This window comes from Sus scrofa, chromosome 8, assembly GCF_000003025.6.
Source record: "Sus scrofa isolate TJ Tabasco breed Duroc chromosome 8, Sscrofa11.1, whole genome shotgun sequence".
NCBI classification, from domain to species: domain Eukaryota; kingdom Metazoa; phylum Chordata; class Mammalia; order Artiodactyla; family Suidae; genus Sus; species Sus scrofa.
This window is the reverse complement of record NC_010450.4, coordinates 109,456,720-109,483,022: the sequence shown is the minus strand read 5'-3', so window position 1 is coordinate 109,483,022 and position 26,303 is coordinate 109,456,720. Positions and strand designations below refer to the sequence as shown.

The 26,303-nt window shown below is 37.1% G+C and overlaps 1 protein-coding gene across 1 annotated transcript in view; it reads left to right on the top strand.

The window, feature by feature from the left end:
- The window catches only part of ANK2 (ankyrin 2), a 355,178-nt gene that overhangs the window by 178,948 nt on the left and 149,927 nt on the right, over positions 1–26,303 (top strand). The window contains 1 exon segment of the mRNA XM_021100703.1: positions 23,984–24,082. Coding sequence (XP_020956362.1) covers positions 23,984–24,082 — 99 coding nt within the window.

Genomic DNA, 26,303 nt, shown 5'->3' with positions numbered 1-26,303 from the left:
TTTTAATAATCCCAAAAAATTCCCAGCTCGTAATATCAGACTGCTTCTGGAGGAAGTATACCAAAAGCCACTGCAAGCATCATTCTAAGTGGCAAAATTTTTTTTTTTTGCTTTTTAGGGCCGCACCCACAGCACATGGATGTTCCCAGCTAGGAGTTGAATTGGAGCTACAGTTGCCTGCCTATGCCAGAGCCACAGCAACAGGGTATCCAAGCCACATCTGCAACCTACACCACAGCTCGCGGCAACACCAGATTGCTGACCCACAGAGCAAGACCAGGTATTGAACCTGCATCCTCATGGATACTAGTCAGATTCGTTTCCGCTGCACCATGGCAGGAACTCCCTAAGTGGCAAAATATTAGAAGTATTCTCATTAAAGCCAGTAACAAGAAAAGGACTCTTGTTAGTGATACTCTTCAACATTGCATTCAAGCCCTGGCCAGTGCAATGAAATAAGAATATGAACAGGAAGAAAAGCCCAAAATGTGGTTTTATATAAGATATAATTATTTACACAACCCCAAACTAATCAATTGTTAAAATATTTTTTTACATTCACTAATTTACTAAGAGCTTACTGCCTGCATAATTCTATCCCATGCCTCAGAGAGATAGTTGTCCTTCGTGAAAATACTAAGATTTTCTTCAGTATGAAAATTGAAATGAGTTATTCTCTTAGAGGGAATATACCTTAACATAATCAAAGCCATTTATGCCAAACCCATAGCAAATATAATATTTAATGGAGAAAAGCTGAAAGGATTCCCACTAAAATCTGGAACAAGACAAGGGTGCCCACTCTCACTATTGTTGTTCAACATAGTATTGGAAGTCCTAACCAAAACAATCAGATAAACAAAAGAAATAAAAGGCATCCAAATAGGAAGAGAAGAGGTAAAACTGTGACTGTATGCAGATGACATGATACTGTATATAGAAAACCCCAAGGACTCAACCCCAAAACTACTTGAACTGGTCAATAAATTCAGCAAAGGAGCAAGATATAAGATTAGCATTCAGAAATCAGTTGCATTTCTGTATACTAACAATGAAATATTAGAAAAGGAATATAAAAATATAATACCTTTTAAAATTGCACCCCCAAAAATCAAATACCTGGGAATACACCTGACCCAGGAGATAAAAGACCTATATTCTGAGAACTATAAAACATTAATCAAGGAAATGAAAGAAGACGTAAAGAAATGGAAAGATATTCCATGCTCTTTGGTTGGAAAAATTAATGTAAAAATGGCCATACTACCCAAAGCAATCTACAGATTCAATGCAATCCCTACCAAATTACCCATGACATTTTTCACAGAACTAGAACAAACAATCCAAAAATTTACATGGAATCACAAAAGACCCAGAATTGCCAAAGCAATTCTGAGGACCAAAAACCAAGCAGGAGGCATAACTCTCCCAGACTTCAGGCAATATTACAAAGCCACAGTCATCAAGATAGTGTGGTACTGGTACCAAAACAGACATACAGACCAATGGAACAGAATGGAGAACCCAGAAATAAACCCAGACACCTATGGTCAATTAAGCTTTGACAAAGGAGGCAAGAACATAAAGTGGGAGAAAGAAAGTCTGTTCAGCAAGCATTGCTGGGAAATCTGGATAGCTGCATGCAAATCATTGAAACTAGAACACACCCTCACACCATGCACCAAAATAAACTCAAGATGGCTGAAAGACTTAAATATAAAGACACCATCAAACTCCTGGAAGAGAACATAGGCAAAACATTCTCTGACATCAAACTTATGATCAGTCTCCCAAAGCAACAGAAATAAAAGCAAAAATAAAGCAATGGGACCTACCTAATCAAACTGACAAGCTTGTGTGTAGCAAAGGAAACCAAAAAGAAAACAAAAAGACAACTCACAGAATGGGAGAAAACAGTTCCAAATGATGCAACTGGCAAGGCTCTAATCACTAAACTATACAAACAATTTATACAACCTCACAGCAAAAACACCAACAACACAATGGAAAAATGGGCAAAAGACTGAATAGACATTTCTCCAAGGAAGATGTACAGATGGCCAACAAGTGCATGAAAAAATGCTCAGCATAACTGATTATTAGAGAAATGCAAATCAAAACTACCACAAGATACCACTTCACACCAGTCAGAATGGCCATCATTGTAAGTCCACTGTAGCAAATGCTGGAGGGGGTGTGAAGAAAAGGGAACCCTCCTGCACTATTGGTGGGAATGTAAGCTGGTACAACCACTATGGAGAACAGTATGGCGGTACCTTCGAAAACTATTCATAGAACTACCATATGACCCAGCAATCCCACTCATGGGCATATATCTGGCCAAAACATTCCTTGAAAAAGACACATGCACCCATATGTTCATCACAGCACTATTCACAATAACCAAGACATGGAAACAACTCAAATGTCCATCAATGGATGATTGGATTAGGAAGATGTGTATGTACACAATGGAATACTACTCAGCCATAAAAAGAACAAAATAATGCCATTTGCAGCAACATGGATGGAACTAGAGACTCTCATATTGAGTGAAGTAAGTCAGAAAGAGAAAGAAAAATACCGTATGATATCACTATATTTGGAATCTAATATCTGGCACAAATGAACCTTTCCACAGAAAAGAAAATCATGGACTTGGAGAATAGACTTGTGGTTGCTAAGGGAGAGGGGGAGGGAGTGGAATGGATGAGGTGCTTGGGGTTAATAGATGCAGAATGGATTACCAATGAGCTCCTGCTGTGTAGCACTAGGAACTATGTCTGGTTGCTTATCATGGAGCATGATTATGTGAGAAAAAGAATGTATACACATATGTGTAACTGAGTCACCATGTTGTACAGTAGGAAATTGACAGAACACTGTAAACCAGTTATAATGGAAAAAAGTAAAAATCATTATATATTAACCCCCCCAAAAATTAATACTAATGCAAAGTAATGAATTTCATATCTAAAAATGGTAGATTAGGAATTCCTGTCGTGGCTCAGTGGTTAATGAATCCAACTAGGAACCATGAGATTGAGGGTTCCATCCCTGGCCTTGCTCAGTGGGTTAAGGATCTGGCGTTGCCATGAGCTGTGATGTAGGTCACAGATGCGGCTCCTCAGATCTGGCGTTGCTGTGGTTCTGGCATAGGCTGGCGGCTACAGCTCCAATTAGATCCCTAGCCTGGGAACCTCCATATGCCGTGGGAGTGGCCCTAGAAAGGGCAAAAAGACTAAATAAATAAATAAATAAATAATAAAAATGGTAGGTTAGTACTTTAAATATCTTACGTGAAATTAGATTTGTGAAGTACAGGTTAAAGCTTCATCAGAGTATGCTTACATAATTGACTTTAACCATATTTTCTGTTCTTTTCAAATCACTGGGAAATTTTTTTTGTTTAATGATTTTAAAGGGTCACAAAATCATATCATTGTGAAGGTACATATCTTTCCATTTCCAAACAGTTGCCCTTTAAAATTTGGGGTTTTTAGGAATTGAAACACAGGGGAAGCAAAAATGTCATCAAAAGACACTTATTAACTGTCTGTGCAAGAGTTTCTCATGTGTTCTGTCTGAACATCCTTGGTACAATATTTTAAATTGTAACCCTTTAAAATTTTAAGTTCAAATGACATAGCTGCTTGAAAACACAAGTAGAAGGGAACAGCAGCAATAGAATAAAACCTTGACATTAAAATCCCAAACAACAAAGGTTTGTCTTTTTAGAAGTGCAAGATAAATACATCCCTAGGTGCAGACAAACACAGAAGCAAGACAGATTCTGCTCTATTGAATAAGAGAAGTAAGGCAATGAAATATGTATAATTAATCCAGGAAAACTACATGTAGAGATGAGGGCTTCATGAAAGATGCTGTAGTCTGTAGTTTTGAAGCCCTGCTCTTTTACTTACTACTTGTGTGACCTTGGGCTTGTTACTTAATCTCTCAGTGACTCCATTTCCCCAACTTTAAGATAGGGATAGTAGTATTTACTGAACAGGGCAAGTATAACGATAAAGTGCTTAGAACACTGCATTTTAAATGCATAATAAATGTTGGCTATTATCCTCATCCCTAGATATAATGCTATCACCTTACTTAAGCTATTCAATAAATAACAGATGGTTTGGAGATCAATTGAGGACAATATCTGTTACTTTGGCTGATTGTTCTTTGGAGCTGTGAGATCATTATTATCTGAACCAGGGAGTAGAGGAAAGATTGTAGAAAAATCTCATCTTTAGTGATGAGCAATATATAACTTTTCCTTGGTACAATATAGGTTCAGAGCAGAAGGCATGAAGCTGAATTATTAGAAAAAGCACTTGCTACAAATAGCGAGAGAGAAATGAGTGTATTCACTGAACACACACCATATGCCAGCACTGCTCTTGCCACTGGCAATACAACAAAAAAAAGGTCTCTGTTTTGTTAACTTTTTGATAGTTAAAACAACCAAACTAGAAAGTGTCACTTTTTTCTTATGTTATCTTTATCTAATCATTTTTCTTATGTTATCTTTATCTAATCATTAATCATCTCTTTTCCATTATTTTAACATGACATATTTTAACCTCAGTACTTATTTAACACATTTTCTTAAATATGACTTAAAGAATAAGCTCTTCTTTTTATCTTCTTACATGTGAAAAACACATTTTGAAAGCTGAAGACAAAAAATTGCTTGATTAGAGAAATCTTGTTTTTTCCTCTTTTAGTTGTTAACCCAAACTATTCTTCCTACCTGTTCTTGGTATATTTTAAATCCCAGCCTGTTAATATATTACTTATTTAAGGGGCAAGCAATTTGGTTTAAACAGAAAGAGAAAAAACAGGATTTCTCTAATCAAGCAATTTTTTTTGTCTTCAAATATTTCAGTGAAATATTGAAAGCAATACTTCATTTCTGATATTTGTCATAATCGTTCAGTTTACTGAGAAAATTATGAAAACAATATACCTTTTCATAAACTATTTTACTGATTTTTTTGGTCACCTTCTCATTTTGTAACTAGAAACTCTTTGAGGCCAAAGCTTCAAGAGGTTTCTAGCAATCTCACACAGTACAAACTTTCTCAAGAAGGGTAGTTTATAGCATCAGGAAGGGAAAAAGCATTGTCTCTATTGACAAAGCAAATTCTAATTTTAGACCTCTAAATATGCATACATCCAAACAACCTGATTCCGTACTTTCATGATTTAATAAATATTCACTTGACATAACAAAACGAAAGATAAGAATTCTGTTCAATGGCAATGATGATGCCTTAAGAATACACACTAGGAATTATCCCTTTTTCAGTTCGATCTGTTAAGGCATCTTCATTTGAAAGCAGAGTAGTAACTATTATCTCAACAGACTTGAAAATTGTTAGGCAGGTTCCAAAAAACACACCTAACAGATCAGCCAGTTGGTTGTTTCTTGGGTATGTTTTGAAGCCACTACATTCAGTCAGGGCTATCAGGATGTATTTTTGCTTAAAATCTGTTTTTTAATGTGAGAATAAGGAATGGATGGGGCATAATTATATCCTGAGCTTTGAAGTGTAACATCTTCCCTCAAAATCACTTGGCCACAAATTGTAGTTTCTCCATTTTGAGACCAAGAACTCTATGCACCCGAACTTTTTAAGCAGATCGAACACACTTTTTATTTTTTATTTTTTGTTATTTTATTTTATTATTTTATTTTTTTGTCTTTTTTTTTTGCCATTTCTTGGGCTGCTCCCGAGGCATATGGAAGTTCCCAGGCTAGGGGTCTAATCGGAGCTGTAGCCGCCAGTCTACACCAGAGCCACAGCAACACAGGATCCAAGCCGCAACTTCAACCTACACCACAGCTCACGGCAACGCCAGATCGTTACCCCACTGAGCGAGGCCAGGGACCAAACCGCAACCTCATGGTTCCTAGTTAGATTCGTTAACCACTGAGCCACAACGGGAACTCCCGAACACACTTTTTGAAGGAAAGTGTTGCTCTCAGTACCCCTAGGTTGGAGTAAGGTAGCCTCTGTCTCAGTAAGGATATGTCACACTCACAGTTTTCAGGAATAGTATGAATCAACCTTGTCACCTCAGATGCTAATGATAGCTTATTTCCCTGGATGAGGCCTCTCTCTCCATTCAGTGAAGAATCTACCTCTGAAATATAGGCACCCAAGGCCTCAGGAATAGCCTCAGGCATATTTAAACAGCCAGCTTCCATGTCTTCCTGTCTTGTGTATGAAATCAAGATCCTAGATGGCAATCAGAAAATTTCCCTTTTCCAAAAATATGATCATTCCCACCATGTATCACATTTCTCAATTTCCCAAGTGTTCAGTTACTGGACCCTGCTCATTCTGGGCTCTGCTTATCCCCTCTAGATTTCTGCAGCTAAAGTTTGTTTGTAGAAGGCCTTTATAGCCTTACCTTGACTATTGATTGTGTGTGTGTGTGTGTGTGTGTGTGTGTATAAACCATTGGCATATATAAAGAATTTGAAATAACCTAAAATGCTGTGTGGATGTGAATATATTTCAAAGTATAGATATAAATATAACTCCAAAGAACACGAAGTCCGGGTACGTGACTTGTCATGTGTTGTCTGCATGAGTTTGGGGACCATTACGTTGACATTATTCATTCTTTGAGGTTATATCTTTGGCAAGTTGTGCACTAGACCTGTTAAGCAGCTGTTGAATATTGAGTGTATCGCTTGGGGCAGGTTTGTTTTAATGAATCTATTTCCTTTCTTGGTCTCTACACTGCCTGGGAGCACTGTCTGCTCTAACTCCCTAGCAACTTTTAAGAGAGCTTAGATAAGGATATGAACACAGATAAAACATCGTGCTCAGTAAGGGAAGAGTTCTATATTAAGACTTTTATTGCCCTACTATCCTGTTACCCAAACATTACTGATCTGTTTATATCCCTAGGTCTTCTTCTAATTTCTGTAGGTATAATATGTCTAATATACTAGGAATTGAGATGTTGCTTATATACAAAATTGTTAAATTCAGACAAGAGATTAAAAATAGCAATGTTAAGTGTGACCACTGTTGAGTGACTGAGAAAACTTACAGCAAATATTTTGGAATCACAGAAAAGAAACCTTTTCTTTGGGAAAATTAAGAAAAAATGTTTGAATTCCAATGGCATGTGTCAGTGTGTTTGTGTGTCTGCATGCTCTCAACTCTATGGTTTCATTTTCAAATTAGCATGCAAGGTATTCTAATCATTAAGAGGCAAAAAATGATTGGCATTGCCAAAGGAAGCAATGATGTCATTGCATTAAATATTTAAACTTTCTGGAAGCCTGCTTGGGCCATTTAAAAAAATGCTATTTGATTACCTTCTATATTTTTTTAAAAAGCGAAGTCTACTAGTTGCAGCTATTGACAAGATTACAAGAAATGTGGATTTAGATATGTTGATCCAAATGAACCATAGAGTGTTTTGATGTTGGATGTATTTTTAAAGGCTTGGAGCAGATTTTTTATTTTGTCAAAAGTAGTTGGGTAGAAATAAGAAGACTATTTGGTAAGCATTACATTTCTTGTATAATGTGAGAGAAGTTAAAGTGTTATAGCTTATTTTGAGCATTTTAATCTGGTGAGTCAGAATTCTTTGATCATTTTTCGATTTAATCAGCCTCAGAATAATAAAACAGTAACCAATTAAGCTAGTGCTATGGCCTAATTCAGAATAATTATTTTAGGTTTGTGGATTTTGCTCTGTTGGGGGAAAATAAAAGCACCTTACCGTGATTTTTATTGACTTAATTTTCTCAGTACCATGAACCTGTACACAGCAGTCAGTATTTTTGCTTTTGGAGGTGACACATCGCTTCTTGCTTCTAAGTTTCTGGGTCATTTATGAAGATGCTCAAAAATACACATTTTTCAAGTACTTGCTCCATGTACCAAGTAAATTATATTGCCTATGAAAGATTTGAACCGAGTAATCTGTGTTGTTTAATAATTTGAACATCTAGAAAAATTTTAAATGTCCCAGAGAGTTAATTTCCACTTAATTTCAATATTCAAATATTAATTAAATTTATGTTAAAGTTTCCTCTCTGATACTGAGGCATTTTTATTACTTCTCTAGAAACTGGTCAAGGCAAAACATTGGCACATTTCATTTTAGGTTTTTTTAACGCTCTTCTTTAATTGAAGTAGAGTCGATTTACAATATTATATTAGTTTCAGATGCATGGCATAGCAATTCACTATTCTTACAGATTATACTCCATTAAAAGTTATTACAAGATAATGGCTATAATTCTCTGTGCTATACAATATGTCCCAATTACTTATCTAGTCTATATATAGTCGTTTGTGTCTCTGAATCCCATACCCCTAATTTTCCCCTCCCCACTTCTCTCTCCCCTTTGGTAACCATTCATTTGTTTTTTGTATCTGTGAGGTGGTTTCTGTTTTGTTATATACATTTGTTTATTTTCTAGATACCACATATCAGTGATATTTTATGACATCTGTCTTTGTCAGACTAATTTCACTAGATGTAATATTCTCTAGCCATCCATGTTGTTGCAAATGGCAGAATTTCAAACTTTTTTATGGATAACATTCCATTGTGTGAGTATATGTATATAATATACATATTATATATATATATAAAACACATCTTCTTTATCTGTTTGGTCTGTCAATGGACGTTTAGGTTGCTTCCATATCCTGGTGATTGTAAATATTGCTACCATGAAGATTGAGGTGCATGTATCTTTCTGAAATAGTGTTTTCATCATTTTAGTTTTTAATCATTAAAATTATTTATTGCATATACAACATAAAGGCATTTTTTATAGATCATTATAAAACTTTGTGTGATATAGTGAGAAAGCATTTAATTCAGGGGCAGATAAACTTGCCAGTTCTCTCAACAACTGAAGTAAAAGTTAGCATTATGTGTGCAAAAATACTAATAGAAGAAAACCTGCCTCTGAGTACCTTATTTTGGATTTGCTACTCACACAGAACAAAAGTGCTTTAAAAGCTCATTTGTTCAGAAGAACAAATGTATCTCTTTACTGAAAATGATCCACTTGCTTTTTTGTAGTTTCACTTCATTCTTTAAAGTCCATATATATTTGTATTTTTCCAGTTTCACTGAGATAATTGGCGGATGTGACTGTAAAAGTAAGGGGTATATCATGATAGTTTGATTTACATATATTATGAAATGATTACCACATAGGTTCGGCTACCATGCATCTTTCTATATACATATAAGAAAAAAAGAAAGAAAAGAGTTCAAAAACTTTTCTCCTTGTATTGAGAACTCATAGGATTTACTCTCTTAACAACTTTTCTCTATTCCATACAGTTAAATATGGTCATCACGTTGTACATTGCATCCTACTAATGCCTTTATTTCTGCCATACACCTTGTGATATTCCGGATTTCCTGGAAAATGCTGTCTTTAAACTAATGTCAGTATAATCTATATTTTAGTATAGATGTCTGTATCACCTAGCTTGCCTTCAATTGCAAATAAGAAAAAACTTACCTCATATTTGGGTAAATAAAAAAGTGACTTTTTTGCTCTTATATCTATTTATTAAAATAAATTTTATTTACCTGTTAAGGTGAAGGGTTTTTAACCCTACCATGTGCTTCACTGATTTCCTCTGCCCCTTTTACTGCAATCACTCATTTGTTATCACCCTAGTATTTGTGGAAAGATGTTTGGTATTTTGCTACATCATAATAGTGCCAGTGTGACTGGTTCATTTATAAGTTGAAGTACAAATAAATAAAAAACATCCATTAATTTTTTTTTTTACTGGAGAATAGTTGACTTAGAAAGATGTGTTAGTTTTAGGTGTATAGCAAAGTAAATTAGTTATACATATGTGTATATCCATTCTTTTTCAGATTCTTTTCCCATATAGGTTATTACGCAGTATTGAGTAAGTACCACTGTGCTATCCAGCAGGTCCTTGTTACCTATTTTATATACTGTAGTGTGTACATGTCAGTTCCAACCCCCTAACTTATCCCTCCTGTCTTACATTCCCCTTTGGTAACCATGAATTTGTTTTCAAAATCTTTGGGTCTGTTTCTGTTTCGTAAGCTCTTTTGAATGATTTTTTTGTTGGATTTCACATATTAGTGGTCTCATGTGATAGTTGTCTTTCTCTGTCTGACTGCAATTAGTATGATAATTTCTAAATCCATCCATGTTGCTGCAAATGGCATTATCTCATTCTTTTCATGGCTGAGTAATATTCCATTGTATATATGTACCACATCTTCTTAATCCAGTCCTCTATTGATGGACATATGGATTGCTTCCATGTCTTGGCTATTGTAAATAGTGCTGCACTGGAAAATGGGGTTCATGTATCTTTTTGAATTACTGTTTTCTCTGGATAGATGCCCAGGAGGGGGATTGCTGTATCATACATTAGTTCTATGTTTAATTTTTTAAGGAATCTCCATACTGTTCTCCACAGTGGTTTTACCAGTTTGCATTCCCACTAATTGCAGGAGGGTTCCTTTTCTTCTATACCCTCTCCAGCATTTATTTTTTATAGATTTTTGATCATGGCCATTCTGACTGGTGTGAGGTGATACCTCATTGTAGTTTTGATTTGTATTTCTTTAATAATGAGCAATGTTGAGCATCTTTCTATGGTTGGGTTTTTTTTTTTTTTTTGCCATCTGTATGTCTTCTTTGAAGAAATGTCTATTTATGTACTACGCCTATTTTTTGATTGTGGTTTTTTTTTAATATTGAGCTGCATGAGTTGTTGGTATGTTTTGGAGATTAATCCCTTGTTGGTCATTTCATTTGCAAATATTTTCTTCCATTCTGTGGGTTGTCTTTTCATTTGTTTATGGTTTCCTTTGCTGTGCAAAAGCTTTTAAGTTTAATTAGGTTCCATTTGCTTATTTTTGTTTTTATTTTCATTACGCTAGGAAGTGGATCTGAGAAGATATTGCTGTGATTTATGTCAGAGAGTATTCTGCTTATGTTTTCCTCCAAGAGTTTTATAGTATCCAGTGTTATATTTAGGTCCTTAATCCATTTTGAGTATATTTTTGCGTATGGTATTAGAGAATATTCTTTTTTTTTATAAATTTATTTATTTTTTGTCTTTTTGCTATTTCTTTGGGCCGCACCCACGGCATATGGAGGTTCCCAGGCTAGGGGTCTAATCATAGCTCTAGCCGCCAGCCTACACCAGAGCCACAGCAACGCGGGATCCGAGCCGCGTCTGCAACCTACACCACAGCTCAGGGCAACACCAGATCGTTAACCCACTGAGCAAGGGCAGGGACCGAACCCGCAACCTCATGGTTCCTAGTCAGATTCGTTAACCACTGCGCCACGACGGGAACTCCAAGAATATTCTAATTTCATTCTTTTGCATGTAGCTGTCCAGTTTTCCTAGCACCACCTATTGAAGAGACTGTCTTTTCTCCATTGTATATTCTTGCCTCCTTTGTCGTAAATTAACTGACCCTAGATGTGCGGGTAAAAAGAGACATTCTTGATTTTCATGAATACTGCATTCAAATAGATAAGGTTAAGTACTAGTACTAGATTTTTTTTTGTTGTTATTCATAGCCAAGAGCTCAGATTCTTTGTTTTTGCTGATTTCTGCAGTGCCAGCTTTATTCCAGGATGGCTACCTATGTGGACCTAAGAGTAGAGCCAGACATTTACTTGTTCAGAATTAAAATAAGGGAACTTGGTCCCAGCTTTCCTGAAAAGAATCCTGAGTTTGACTCATTGGACCATCTTATGTCTCTTGCCCAAACTTGAACCAGTCATTGTAGGAAAAAAAATGGTGCATGTTGATTGGCTAAAGACATCTGATGCTCTTCCTAGAGCTGGAAGATGAGGAGAGAAGTTCAGCTTTGTTGGAATTACATGAACTATATGGAGAAGGACATATCTTTTAAGGAAAAACCAGAATGCTTTTAAAAAAGAGGAAGGATCCTGGGTCAGCATCAACAAATACCTACTACTGTATCTTGGGAACTCCATTTAAAAATTAGTTGCTTTCTTCACTTTTAAAATATTGTTTAATTTATTTTAAAATTCACTTGCTTTTCCTGTGGTTATTGAAAAATTCATTTTACTTCTCATTTTTTGTTTTTGAATCCAAGAATATAAGCTATAAAATTATGCAGTGATAGCTTAACAAGGTAATGAGTTATTTATTCATTTTTGTAAAATAAAACATGGAGATAAATGTTTTCCATTTTTTTATCAAAGTGCAGCTGATTTACAATATGATACCAATTTCTACTATACAGCATAGTGACTCAGTCATACATATATATATATATACATTCTTTTTTAAAAAAATTTTTTGCTATACTTGATTTACACTATTCTGTCAATTTCTGCTGTATAGCAAAGTGACCCAGTTACACATATATATACATTCTTTTTCTTATATTATCCTCCATCATGTTTCACCACAAGTGATTGGATATAGTTCCCTGTGCTATACTGCAGGACCTCATTGCTTATCCACTCTAAATGCAATAGTTTCTATCTACCAACCCCAAACTTCCAGTCCATCCCACTCCCTCCCTCTACATTCTTTTTTTGTATTATTTTTCATCACAGTTTATCTAAGGAGATTGGATATAGTTCCTTGTGCTATTCAGTAGGACCTCACTGCTTATCCATTCTAACGGTAATAGTTTGCATGGACTAACCCCAAACTCCCAGTCCATCCCATTTCCTCCCCGCTCCCCCCTTGGGAACCACAAGCCTGTTCTCTATGTCTTTGAGTCTGTTTCTGTTTTGTATACAGGTTCATTTGTGCCATATTTTAGATTCCACATATAAGTGATATCATATGGTGTTTATCTTTCTCTGACTTACTTCACTTAGCATGAGAACCTCTAGTAGCAACATATTTTGGAGTTATTGAAAGTAAATAGAACATCATGTCAGCTCCTTTGTAGAATGAATTGGTGGTACATCACCTGTTCAATTTAACTTTTAAACCAATAAAAGGGAAAGGCATAATCTAAGTTATAGATTTTTGTCCAAAATCTAAGGTAAACTCTTGGTCAGAAGCTGTTTATTGCATGCTTACTGTGTACTCAAAAGAGCTCTCATTGCTGTAGAGAATTCTAAACAGGTGTTAATCAGAAAGCTGTTTTTAAAAAGTATATAGGCTACATGCAAAGTCAAGACAAGCACATAAGAAACAAAGACAACAGAAGATGGTAGGTGATTTGGTACTAACTTTTTTTTTTTTTTTTTTTTTTGTCTTTTTAGGGCCACACTCACAGCACATGGAAGTTCCCAGGGTAAGGGTCGAATTAGAGCTGTAGCCACTGGCCTACACCACAGCCACAGCAATGCCAGATTCAAGCAGTATCTGCAACCTACACCACAGCTCAGGGCAATGCTGGATCCTTAACCCCCTGAGCTAGGACAGGGATAGATCTCATGTCCTCATGGATGCCAGTAGGGTTCATTACCGCTGAGCCATGGTGGGAACTCCTGGTACTAAATTATATGGGATAGACTGTGTTATAGAGAGGAAGGTTGAAATTGGCTAAATTCTGTTAGTGAAAAATTCACAGAGGATCCGAGCACAGCATTGAAAAGGAGATAAGGTCTTTAGAGGGGAAATTGAAACAGCAGACTTTCTACACAGAATGGTTATTTACAGCAATGCGGGGAGGTATAATCGAGCTTGGTGAGTGGAGAAATACTGGTGAGACAAGCTGGTCCAGAACAGCATCAGAATATGCATTGAAGGTTTGTTCTTGATATGACAGTGGGTGGGGATATAAAAGGTCTTCACCTTCAGCCATGGTTTATGAAAACTGATCTTTAATTATGGTCTGTAAGATGACAATTAATATAGGAAAATAGTTTGTTGAAAATAGTTTTTAGGAAAATTAGTTCAGGTTGGTGTACAGGGTGTGCTGGGGTAACCTGAAATATGTAAAAAGTTCATGTGTTTTCTTAGTAGTTTATCTATGAGGAGCTGAAAGTCATAATTATGGTAGACCCAATGGGAATACAGTATATTCAGTGGTGTTTCCAATTGCTGGTATTATCCAGACATGATAAAACACTGTCTGTCAAACTTGCTGCTAAAATTCAGGGCAAATGAGTGTAGAAGAAAAGACAAGATTTCTAGAAGTAGTTCTATGTGGGTACAGATTCCAGCTCCATGTTGAGAGTGGTCTGAAACATTTGGCATGCTTCTGAATCCCTATGAATGTTCATTTCCTTGATTCATATAGAGCTATATTATTTATTTCGCTGGGCTGTTAAGGTTAAATAATAGACAGTGTCCAGCCTCATCTCTCCTCACTACCACCACTCTACATTTCTTGGTCACTGGAAGTAAAAACCGGAAGAATTCTTATGTCTAAAAGTGCCCTTAGGAGTTCCTGTCATGGCACAGTGGAAACGAATCCGACTAGGAACCATGAGGTTCCAGGTTTGATCCCTGTCCTTGCTCAGTGGGTTAAGGATCCAGCACTGCCATGAGCTGTGATATAGGTTGCAGATGCAGCTCAGACCTGGCATTACTGTGACTGTTTTGTAGGCCAGCAGCTGTAACTCTGATTAAACCCCTAGCCTGGGAACCTCCATAGGCCACAGGTGCAGCCCTAAAATTAGACAAAAAGACCAAAAAATAAGATAAAATAAAATAAAATAATAAAATAAAAATGCCCTTAGACACTCTTCATCCAGCAAGTCATGACATTTCCAATACTGTCATCTCTAGTGAATAGCTTAGGAGAAGGCTACTTGTCCAATTACTAGAGAAAAGTGGAGGCAATTGGATCCCGGTTGAAGGGGACAGCTGAGGAGAGTGCAAGGAGCACCGTGCTTGGAGTCCTTCAGGGTTCAGGCTCTGACCATAACACTTGTGGGTGTGCCCCCTGGGTGGGTGATGATGAGCCAGAGTCTTAAATAGCCCTAACAGCATAGTGGTGGGGATGAAACACAATGACATAGTAAACACCCCATAATGTTTGACCTTCCTAGAAAGATTTCGTACATTAACCATTTTAATGGCATCTAATAGTAGAGCTATAATCCTTTAAAGAGTGCCTTTGGAGAGAAGATGATTAGCATAACTTCTAATATCCTAGCCCTGGTCAAGAATTGTCACATTCAGATTACCAGAGAAAATTCGTATGACATTTTAATTAATAAAATGCCTTCCTAACTACTGAGCAAGTGTCTAATCTTATCTTTTGTTCTTTTGCCTCGAGCACACCCCCAGAGTACACAAAGTAGTCTTTATTTTCGTGACTACAATTAGTACCCATTGGTTTTTTACATCCTTTGCAGCTGTGCATTTACAATACATTTAGGGAAATAATTTGGATCATTCTGACCTTAAGGCTGCGTAGTAATTTGGGGATGCTTCCCAACCTTATCTCTCATAATGCTAATTCAAAAAAAGAAGAATATATGTAGTATCTGGGGTAGAAACTATAGCAGTGATTCCCAACCAGCGCTAACTGGTGTATGACAAAGAGCCCCCTAGAATGTCCTAGCTGCTAAGAATTCTGCTCTGTGGGGAAAAAAAAACAACAACAAAAAAAAAACCAAAAAAAAAAAACTAAATCTTAATCCAGACCTTCCTGTAAAAGACTGAAGGTTTTATCAAAAGGGAGAGTCTACTTTTGTTAGGTTCAAATCCACAGCTATCCATAACTGTTCCCATTTCCTACTGTTGGGATTGATTGTGTAATTTGTTGATGAGTTTTCCAGTAGATATAGAGAGTACACGTAATGTTCTTATTAACTGGCAAGTGGCACATGGAATTAGGGGTATTATAAATATTTAAAGCTGCAGCTTTCAAACTCTCTCAGATATAGATTGCTCTATCTCGGCAAATATGTACAAACAACCTCCTTCACTCATTTTTCCTATTCTCTGAAAGACTGTATCTTTTCCAATTGCAAAATACTAAAAGAAAGGTAATGTATGGCTACCGTGTTAGGCTGCTTTGTCTTTGTGTTTTCAGTCAGTGAGAGCTCTTAAAACTCAACATTCTACTAGAAGGATCCCTGATGTACATCCCTGGAGCACAATAGAGTTTATAAGCCATTGTCCTGGTAGATTGGGCTAGCAATGTTCAGATATTGCTGAGTAGTTATCACTCTTCAACATCAAGCAGAGCAGTTGTGTTTAACATTTTATTTTCAGAGTTTCTAGGTTAGATAGCATTTGAAGAGAGGTGACTATACAATTTGGAAAAAAAAATAACTGTTTAGGATCTGAATTTATTTTGTAAAGAAAAAGGGAGTAGCATAGAGGAAGAGCAGTAAGAGGTGTGGTCGGCAGTGTAGGCTGCGGCCAGATCATGAATGAGCTTGTTGGACATTGTGTTAGTTATTAAATTATCCCAGAACATAGTGGCTTACAACAGCAATAAACATATAGTATTGTCACAGTCTCTGTGGATCAGGAATTCGGTAGTAGCTTAGCTCTGAAATTAGGGCCCCGCATCTCTTATGAGGCTGTAGTGCAGAAGCTGACCAGGGCTGGAGCCAGCTGAAGGCTTTCTTGGAGCTGGAGGCTTCACTCTGCAGTAGTTTTTTCACATAGCTGACAAGTTGGAGCTAGTGGTTAGTGCAAGGTCTTGGTTCCTTCTCCCATGAGTCTTTCCACAGGCCCCTTGAACATCAACATGACATGGTAGCTCATTTCCTCCAGAGCAGGTGACCCAAGAGAGACCTAGATGATAGGGCAGTGACTTTCAACTCCAGCCTCAGGAGTCACACCATCAGTTCTACTGTAGTCCGTGCACTGGAAGCAAATTACTAAGTTGGCCCACATTCAAGAAGGGAATTCAATCTCCTCTAGAAGGGGTGTCAAATAATTTGCAGACATAGTTTTAAACCACCACAGGCTTCAAAAGAAACTAGGATCCTATTCCACTTTATGTGTTCATCCATTTAAGAAATATCTTTTGAACACCTACTATGTGCTAAGCATTGTTATGGGTAGTGAATGAAGTTTCTCAGAGAGTGTGACCCTTGTGTCAAGGCCTGAAAGATGAGTAGGAAAAAATATCCAAGTACCTGGCCTCTGCTGTGTCCATTTACTTCCTTCTAGCTGCCTTTTCTGTCCTTAATCTCTGTAGCTGGCCAGCCCACTTGGCAATTCACTCAGTCTCTGGGTTAACATTTCCTCAACTATAAAATGATGTCTCCTTTTAGCAAAATCATTTTCATCTCGAAAAATAGGGCAATTTCTGTTAATTACTGAAATATTAATAATTTTAGCAGCATGGAACTAAAGGTAAGAACACATAAACTAGCAATGAGCAGTTACAAAGACATTAATTTATACACCATCTGAAATTTATATAATTCGTATCTACTCTTTTAGTTCACTATTGATCTAGGAAATTACCTAAAGTCTATCTTGAGCTGGGTGGTAATATGTTATACATGAATTGAAGTTTTCTGTGTTACCAGTCTGAGTTAAAGATCTTTAAATTAAAAAAAAAAAAAATTTAAGACCTATAAGAATTCTTTTCAAGGTGCATTCTTTTTTTTTTCCTTTTTTGTCTTTTTAGGGCTACACCCGCAGCATATGGAGGTTCCCAGGCTAGGGGTCAAATTGGAGCTACGGCTGCGGGCCTAAGCCACAGCCATAGCAATGTGGGATCTGAGCCGCATCTGCAACCTACACCACAGCTCATGGCAATGCTGGGTCCTTAACCCACTGATCGAGGCCAAGGATCAAACCCGAATCCTCATGGATACCAGTCAGGTTGGTTAACCACTGAGCCATGACAGGAACTCCTCAAGATGCATTCTTAAATTAGCTTTTACTTGCAGGTTTTTTGTTTGTTTGTTTTTGTTTTTTAATTCATTAGACTCAGTATTAGGCTTAAAGAATAGAATTTCCCAAGTGTAATATATGCCCTCAGCAAATACACTCAGATTTTTCCCACAAAGACCACATCTCTTTGGAGACAGGGGGAATGAAACAAGAATAGAAAAAAACTGCAAAGGACATTTTACTTTCTCAAGGTCTGCCATCCTGATTTCATTAAGACCTCCTAATTTCCTCTCAGGTTTATGTGCTTGGGCAAAGATACCTTCCTTCTTGGTAGCAGTTTCTAACTCCTTAGTGCTCTGATAGCCTTTTATTCAAGCCTCTCTTTTGGCAGTTATAGTATGTCTTGAGCTATAGAGGATTCTGTATATGTGTAGTTGGTGAATTCTGTAATAGTTTACACCTTTGAGGGTAGGAACAATATAATGTCCATATTTGTTGCTCTGAAAATACCTAATCCAGTGCCAAGGTGAAAAATATTAGAATAAATTTGTGCTATTTAAAAAAAGACCTTTTTCTGGAAGTCTCCGTCACAAGAAAACATACGCATTTCTCAATATGTACAAACATTAAATCATTTTGTTGTGTACCTGAAACTAATATAATGTTATGTGTCAATTATATCTCATTTTTTAAAAAAGACATTTTGAGTTGAATAGTAACATTGATTTTTATGTTAAAAGTAATTTTATATCATCAGTCATTTCAAGTCACCCAACTGATAAATCTTAATTTGTGTCATAGAAGAATAAGGTTCTATGTTCTGGCAAAATTAGATCTGAAAAGTTAAGATCTTTAAAAAATTGATAATAGTGAGGATTCTTAGAGTTTTGATCCTTATCCAAAACATTGATACTAAACCATTCATTACTTCTCACATTTACATTATTTGTTTGTGTGTAATTTCTTTGAGATGACATGCAAGTATCAATAGATTTACTTTAAAATGTTCCCCAACCAGTGTAAATCTACATTTGATAGGAAGATTATCAGCTCATGTGGAGTTCATTCAATTCCCCCAGATAATCCAATTACCGAAAAAAAATTCTCTCCAATGGCTAAACCCTGATTGTTGGTTCATAGTTACATCACTCATGAAAGTAGGAAAAACATTTTAGGTAATATTAAGCATATTTGAATTCTCTCATATGACACAATTTCTGGATTTAAAGAAATGTGTTATAACTTTTTAATAAATCTGAGAAATATTACCAATGACTAATCACTCAGACTGAAACTACTTCTAATCTTTAAGTGGAATATAAATACATGAATGCCAAATGACATTTCAAAATCTCAAAATCATATTAATATTTCTAATCCTCTCTTCTCATCTGAATGATTACAAAAAACCTTCTTTCTACTCTTCCAGACTCTACTCTGGCCATTTTCTAATTTATCCTTCCCATCCTGGCAAACTAATCTCTTTAAAATGCAAATGTGACCATGTTAAACCTCTGCTTAAAACCCTCCCATGACTCTGGAGACTTCAGAATAAAATTCAGACTCATTAGCCTGGTGGCTGGGGGCTGATCCCTGTCCCCCTCTCCCCACTAGTCACGTTGAATTTCCCGAAGATCCTTATATATACTCAGTGTTTGCTCTTTTTGCAGACTTCCCTCTGTTTGAAATCGTTTTCCTGCTTCTGTGCCTAAATGCAGCGCTTTCATATCTTAGCTCAAACCCAATCACTCCCATTGTCTTCAGAGTGTCATTCCCAGTGGTTCCTTCAGATGTAATTTTTTTATCCAGTTGAATTCTGTGTCCTTTATGTCCTCCTTATATCCAACACAGAACTTTTTTTTTTTAAGAAACTATATATGTGTTCACTGTACTGTAATATGGTAGTTTGCTGACTGGGCCTTTCATCTCTGAATCAGTAAAGCTGAGCACAACGCCTAGCAGTGAAGACTCACCAAGCACAGTTTTGGTGACTTAATATAAATGAATGACAAATAATTAATAATTTGCTATGGAGAGGAATAATGTTCAAAATACTTAATAACCAGTTGGCAGAAGCACCTATTGGTCATACTGAACAACTCTAAGAACAAACTATGCTGTGCTCATTCGTACCCTCCAGAATCAACCTGGCTTCTGGATCTTTGACTTTTTCCAGCCAACAAGGAGGAAACACATACACTTCCATACTACCTACAGCCAGACTATTTTAGAAAAACATGGTGACATAATATATTGGAAAACACTTGGATGCATAGACACAGGGACCATAATCCTGTGTTGTCAGCCTATTTATATGTGAAGATAAAAGCTTCCTTATACAATTTACAGTGCTGTTAAAATGCTGCCGTGCCCTGTCTGTTACCCAGAAGCATGTGTCACATTTCTGGTAGACTATTTCTTGTTAAATAGCATCATTAAGTGAAGGAAAGATAATTGCCCATATTTTTAGGACCTGTAATAAATCTTTATTGCCTTTTTCCTTCTTATGTTTGGTAGCAGTAAATAGCTCCCCCTCCTTCTAGCCGAGGTGTTGTCTTAGCCAAGGTATTGCCTTCATCTTTTAAATACACTATTGCAAATATTGCAAAAGCCGATTAACCCCTTACTTCCATCCTTGTCTCCTGCCATTCCAAACCAAGGCATCTGTGGTCCAGAGTGAACTTTCCGAAATGCAAATGTGATCCCTGCTTAAAACCATTCACTGGTTCTACATCACCTATAACAAAGCACTTCAGGTAGTTTTAAAAAATTGAGCTTTTTAAAAACTGCATGGACTTTGGCCTCATGTATGAAGACTTCAATGCAGGAAGGGGGATGGTGGTCCCTAGATGTTCTTACAAGTTTCCACAGGAGATTCTATCACATAGCCAGGCTGAGGACCACACATCCACAGTGAAGTCCCAACTTCTTTACAGGTAAGAAAGCTGTCCATGAATTGGCTCCTCTCTGTCACTTCCAGTTCACTTATTAGCTTTGAGACTTTGGCCAAGTTACCTAAATGTTTGAGCCTCAGCTACCTTATTTCAAGTGGAGATAATAATACCAATATTATAACACTATTCTAAGTATTAGTGATGGTATTTGGCCATTTAGTTTATCATCTGAACTGAGACACTATTAATAATTACTCCACGATACTATGCATAAAATTAGACTGTTCTGGGCAAACCAGGCCATGTGGTCACAGTAATTTGAAATGATATAGTAAAAGCATTTCTCACAGTGAATGGCATATAGCAGAAGTTCCATAAGTCCTTTGTGTTTTTATGGTTCTTCCTATCTCTTCCTACTCTGCTGGAAAGCCTGGCATCCTGAGGTTGTGGCACAAAGAACAAATGCTATTCATGGTGCCCTCTAACTCAGATCCTGAACATTTGGATCCTGGACATTTGTCTGTCACTGCCCTTTCCTTTCTAGATACTGTATGTTGTCGGCCTTGATATTTTCCCCTTTTCTTTCTCTATTACTCTAGCCCACATTAACGCTTGCAGGGGCCAGGACAAGAGTGCAAAAGAGGTCCACATACAGTATATTTTTTTTAAATTCACTATGTATCAAGCTAATAAACTATCAAATATCTCCTATGCTTCTACTTTGATATATGTAACATTCTAGCAATATGGCAGGTCCAAATTTAGACTTCTTGGAAACCTTCAAGTTCCTTCCATGCAAGATTGGGGCTGATTCTGGCCCCTGCCCCTGGCCCCTGGCTGTTCTCTTATGCCCATTTCTGGCACCATCTACATCACAAGGGCATCATGTGTAGGGATATAGATGCCAACCTGTATCATCAAGCTCTTCTGTGTCCTACTTCCACCCTCCCTCACAAACAACTCTAAGAGTATGTATTAGATTCCTGTTGCTGCTATAACAAATTATGACAGATTCAGTTGCTTCAAATAACACACATTTATTCTTTTATAATTGTGGATGTCTGAAGTCTGAAATCAGTCCTACAGAGCTAAAACCAAGGTGTTGGCACTTCAGGTTCACACTGAGGCTGTAAGTGAGAGGCAGCATAGTAACTACTCTCCTCTCTGACCTCCAGCCTCCCTCTTATAAAAAGCTTTTGTGAGTCCATCAAACTCACCTGGATAATCCAGGATAATCGCCCAACCTCAGGAAATTTAACTTAATCATATCTGCAAAGTTCCTTTTGGCCATTTAAGGGGAAAAAGTCAGAGCCAGTTCTGGAAGGACACTTGGGGCTGTGGGGGCAGGGGTTCTGGGGAGCTGCATATCTGGGGTGTGGTCTGGAAGCAGAAGAGCTGCAGGAAGGGGATGAGCATGTCCTCTTGGCCCTCTGGATCCCCTGCCCTGCTCAGCCAGAGAAGGTCCCTTTAAAGGAGGCAGGAGTCTAAGGCTGGCACATCTCCTTTCCCCTATTCATCTGGCAACCAAGGTATATTTCCCTTTCTCCTGATCTATACACAAGATTCTGCTGGAGGAAATTCTGTAAGCAAATTGTTTTACTCTGTTCCAAGTTCTTTTTCTCTTTTTGTATCCCTGCCTTTGACTTGTCATGAACGAGCCCCATTCCACACCCACTCATTGTTTTTAACCATCCCCGGCTTTCCCTTCCTTTGAATTTCTAATTCCATCCTTCCGCCACCTCTTCAGTTCTTAAAATACACAAGATATCACCTGTTTGCTGTGTTTTAAAAAATATGCTATCCAGCTAGCAAGTTATTCCTGAATCCTACGAAATTGTCAGTTCATTCCTCTTGTAATATTTCTTAGTTTTAAATTTTCCACCATCCTTTGAAACCTACAGATTTTCTTCTGTAATCAAATTTAAAATTACTTTTCTTGTTTTACTTATATACTCTGTATTTATATTTCACTATATTTCACTGTAACTTGACCACTTTAAATAATGTTTCCACACTTGTACAATGTATACAAGAGGATTTTTCAAAAAAGCTATTTTTCTCTCCTTGTAAGTTTTTTTTTTTTAATCTATGAAGTTTTGTCTGTGTTTTTACTTATAATCATGAATGCATGGAATTTTTAAGGGAATCAACTGTGGTTACAATCCTGATATAATTTTGAGAGAATGTTGTGCTTTGAGAGTTTATGATTCGTTTCACACATTTTCTGGTTTGTTTGTTTGTTTGTTTGTTTAGGGTATTAGGACTTTTGTTTTTTTATTACTCAATGAATTTTATTACATTTATAGTTGTACAATGATCATCATCCCCCAATTTTATAGCATTTCCATCCCAAACCCCCAGTGCATTTCCCCACCCCCCCCCAACCTGTCTCATTTGGAAACCATAAGTTTTTCAAAGTCTTTTTAAAATAAAGTTTTGTGGGTTTTTACTGTAATGAAGTATAACGTATTGCAAAGGATATAATAAAAAGAAAATTTGCCAATTTAAACTTAGTTTCAAACTCTTGTTATAAACTTTCAGTGCTTTTTAAAAAAATCTATGACTACATAATGTTATCATATTGCCGTAGTATGTGCCCTATGAGGGCAGATATCTATCTTGTTCGTCATCGTTCCCCGGTGATGGCCCAGCTAACCAGAGCTTAGAGTTTTAGTAAACAACTGAATAAATGAATATGAGAATTAATGAATGATGTAATTTTGGAGAGACTTTTAAAAAATAACTTGTTCAGTAAAAATCATGCTACCTTCATCAGGAAGTTGAAATAGAGATTTTTCAAATTTTCAACCAGATTTGCCCTCTTTCTTAGCCCATTCTGATATGAGAAATAATTTATACCTTTAAGGGTGTTAAAATGTATTTAGTCAAGATAATGGTCATCTGTTTAAATAGTTTATGAATTGATACATGTAAGAGCTATGACACAAATATCACTCTATAGTCGTGAAAATTCTATGTCTTATAGATATATATAGATATTAAGATACTCAGTATCTTTAGTTTTAGCAAAGTGTTAGGTGATGAGAACTGTGAATCTTTGGTGCTGAAATGAAGTCAAGAAAGGAGGTATTGCTTCTCTTTCTCCTCATTCTTTTAAAACTTGCGGGAGGGAATTGGTTAGCTTTGCTTGTCTAGTTTGATGATGGTAAATGCACATATGACCTCTGCAGTGTGAAGGTATGTTATTGTTACACCATTTCAAAGTTTTGCTTCGCATTCTTCTCTCTTTCTTTGTCTTGAATTCTCCCCTGATTTAAACTTTATGAATGATGGAAGACCTTTTTCACTGTTTGTCCTCAGAATGGCTTCACTCCTTTGTACATGGCTGCCCAAGAGAACCACATCGATGTTGTAAAATATTTACTGGAAAATGGAGCTAATCAGAGCACTGCCACCGAGGTAAGACTGTGGATTCCGAAGACTTGAATCCTTTGATCTTCATGTCCACATCCTTTGTATCCAGCTGCAGAGGGTCTCTATTCCTTTTATCCTGGGAGTGCCTGTGTTACCATTGTAATCCATAGCCATGGCCATGAATGAATGAAGGACCCAGTGCACACAGTTCAATGAGTTTATGTCTTAATTTGGGATTCATATCAGTTTATTCTCACATGAAATCATGCTTCCATCAGGTTGCCGTTCTCTAGGTTTTGAGAGCTTTATGCTACTCTAAAACCAGATTATAGTAAATTCTACCCGTTTCTTTTCATCCATATTTTATCTTTGTTAGGATCCCATACAATTTCTTAAAAGAACATTTTTAATGACTAGAAATAATTCATAGTTATTTATGTTTGCATGATTGCATGAGGAATATGTCACTAAAGGCTGTTCATGTTTTCTGAAGCACCGGTTATGATGTATGACTATGACTACGGCAGGAGCTGGATAGAATGTTCAAAATCAATTCAGTTTCAAAAGGTTCAGGGCATCTAGAAGAAAAAAAGGGGTTGGAGTGGGCCACCTTAGAACATCACCATCCTATGTATTTTCCTTCTCACTTTCACCTAGGCATGTTAAAGAGCAAATTCAGTGACTGCTTAGAGCCATGATTCTTAAATGATGCTCAAGAAGGTCTTGAGCTTGACGAAAATGCCTCCAGGGTCACTGGAAGATTGGGAGTAGGTGACACAGGAGAGTAGGGGAAGAGAGCTCCAGGGGGACACACCTCTCCTCAAAAAATTTCAACTGGAGTCTGCAGGCTTTATTTTTCCTATTTCACATTCTGTGACTCCATGGATGAAATTTAAAAACTCCTGGGAGTTCCCACTGTGGCACAGCTGGTTAAGGATCCAGTGTTGTCACCACAGTGGCTCAGATCACTGCGTGGTGCAGGCTTGATCCCTGGCCCTGGAACTTCCATGTGCTGCAGGTGCAGCCAAAAAAGAGAAAGAAATTTTAAAACCCCTGGCCTGGAGTGAGTGCTTGTCACCCAGAAGCTATCTTGTTTAATTTTTAATGCCTAGTATGACCTCCTTTCTGGACAATTAAGCCTTTAGGTGAAATAAACACAAAATCCTTTCTACCCTGCATTGCGAGGAGAGGTCATTACAATCTATTAAATTCATGTCCAGACCCTTTGAGCGAAAACTTTTTATGGAACCTCGAAATGACTTTCTGACAGCTTCTTCTCGTTCATCAAAAACAATCCCAGACATCACTCATAATAGGAAGGTTTCCCGTTTAAGGCTGGAAAACACAAGTGCCCAGTGTGAAACAATTTCACATTCTCTATTCAGCACACTCAGATTTTACACTCTTACCATGCAATTACGGTGTGATTCTTATGATTTTGATTTTGTGACTCCCTGAGATATTAATTCTGTCAATAAGTAGAATGTGAGTATCTTCAGTTCAGTCAGGCACAGCTTGGGTACCAGTATGAGACTATGTCTCTGCATTAGGAACTCTGAGAAAGGTACCGAAATAAGGAAGTCTGCATTTGCTTTATTTCCTTGAAAGCGGAATCATTTACCTAGAGAAACCATTTTATTACAGAGTTCTACTCACCAAACAGACTTGATAATTCTAGCGTGTGGTTTAGAGAAAAGCAGCCTGATGGCATTCTCAGCTGTCTCAAGGCTCCTCCAAGTCCACACTTTGGTAGCCTCTCAGTCTGGTTCCAGAAATACTGCTGCATGTCTGGTCCATCAGCAGAGGCTGTGTTGTACTGCGATTCTCAGAAAATTAAAACCATCTCTGATTTCAACATAGAGATGCAGCTTTTGCAAGCAAATCACATGACCATTGGAATCCTAGCTTAGACAATATATGCCTGTTATCTTTTTGCCTGTTTCATTTTTTTGTTTGTTTTTGTTTGTTTTTAGGGCCACACCTGTAGCATATGGAAGTTTCCAGGCTAGGGGTCATCGGAGCTGCAGCTGCTGGCCTGTGCCACAGCCACAGCAATGCCAGAACTGAGCCACATCTGTGACCTACACCATAGCTCACAGCCAGATCCTTAACCCACTGAATGAGGTCAGGGATCAAATCTGCATCCTCATGGATCCTAGTCAGGTTCATAACCACTGATCCACAATGGGAACTCCTACTTCATTTTTAAAAATCACCTAGATAACTAAAATTAATTTTTCCTACTGGACGTACATTAACTTAGTTG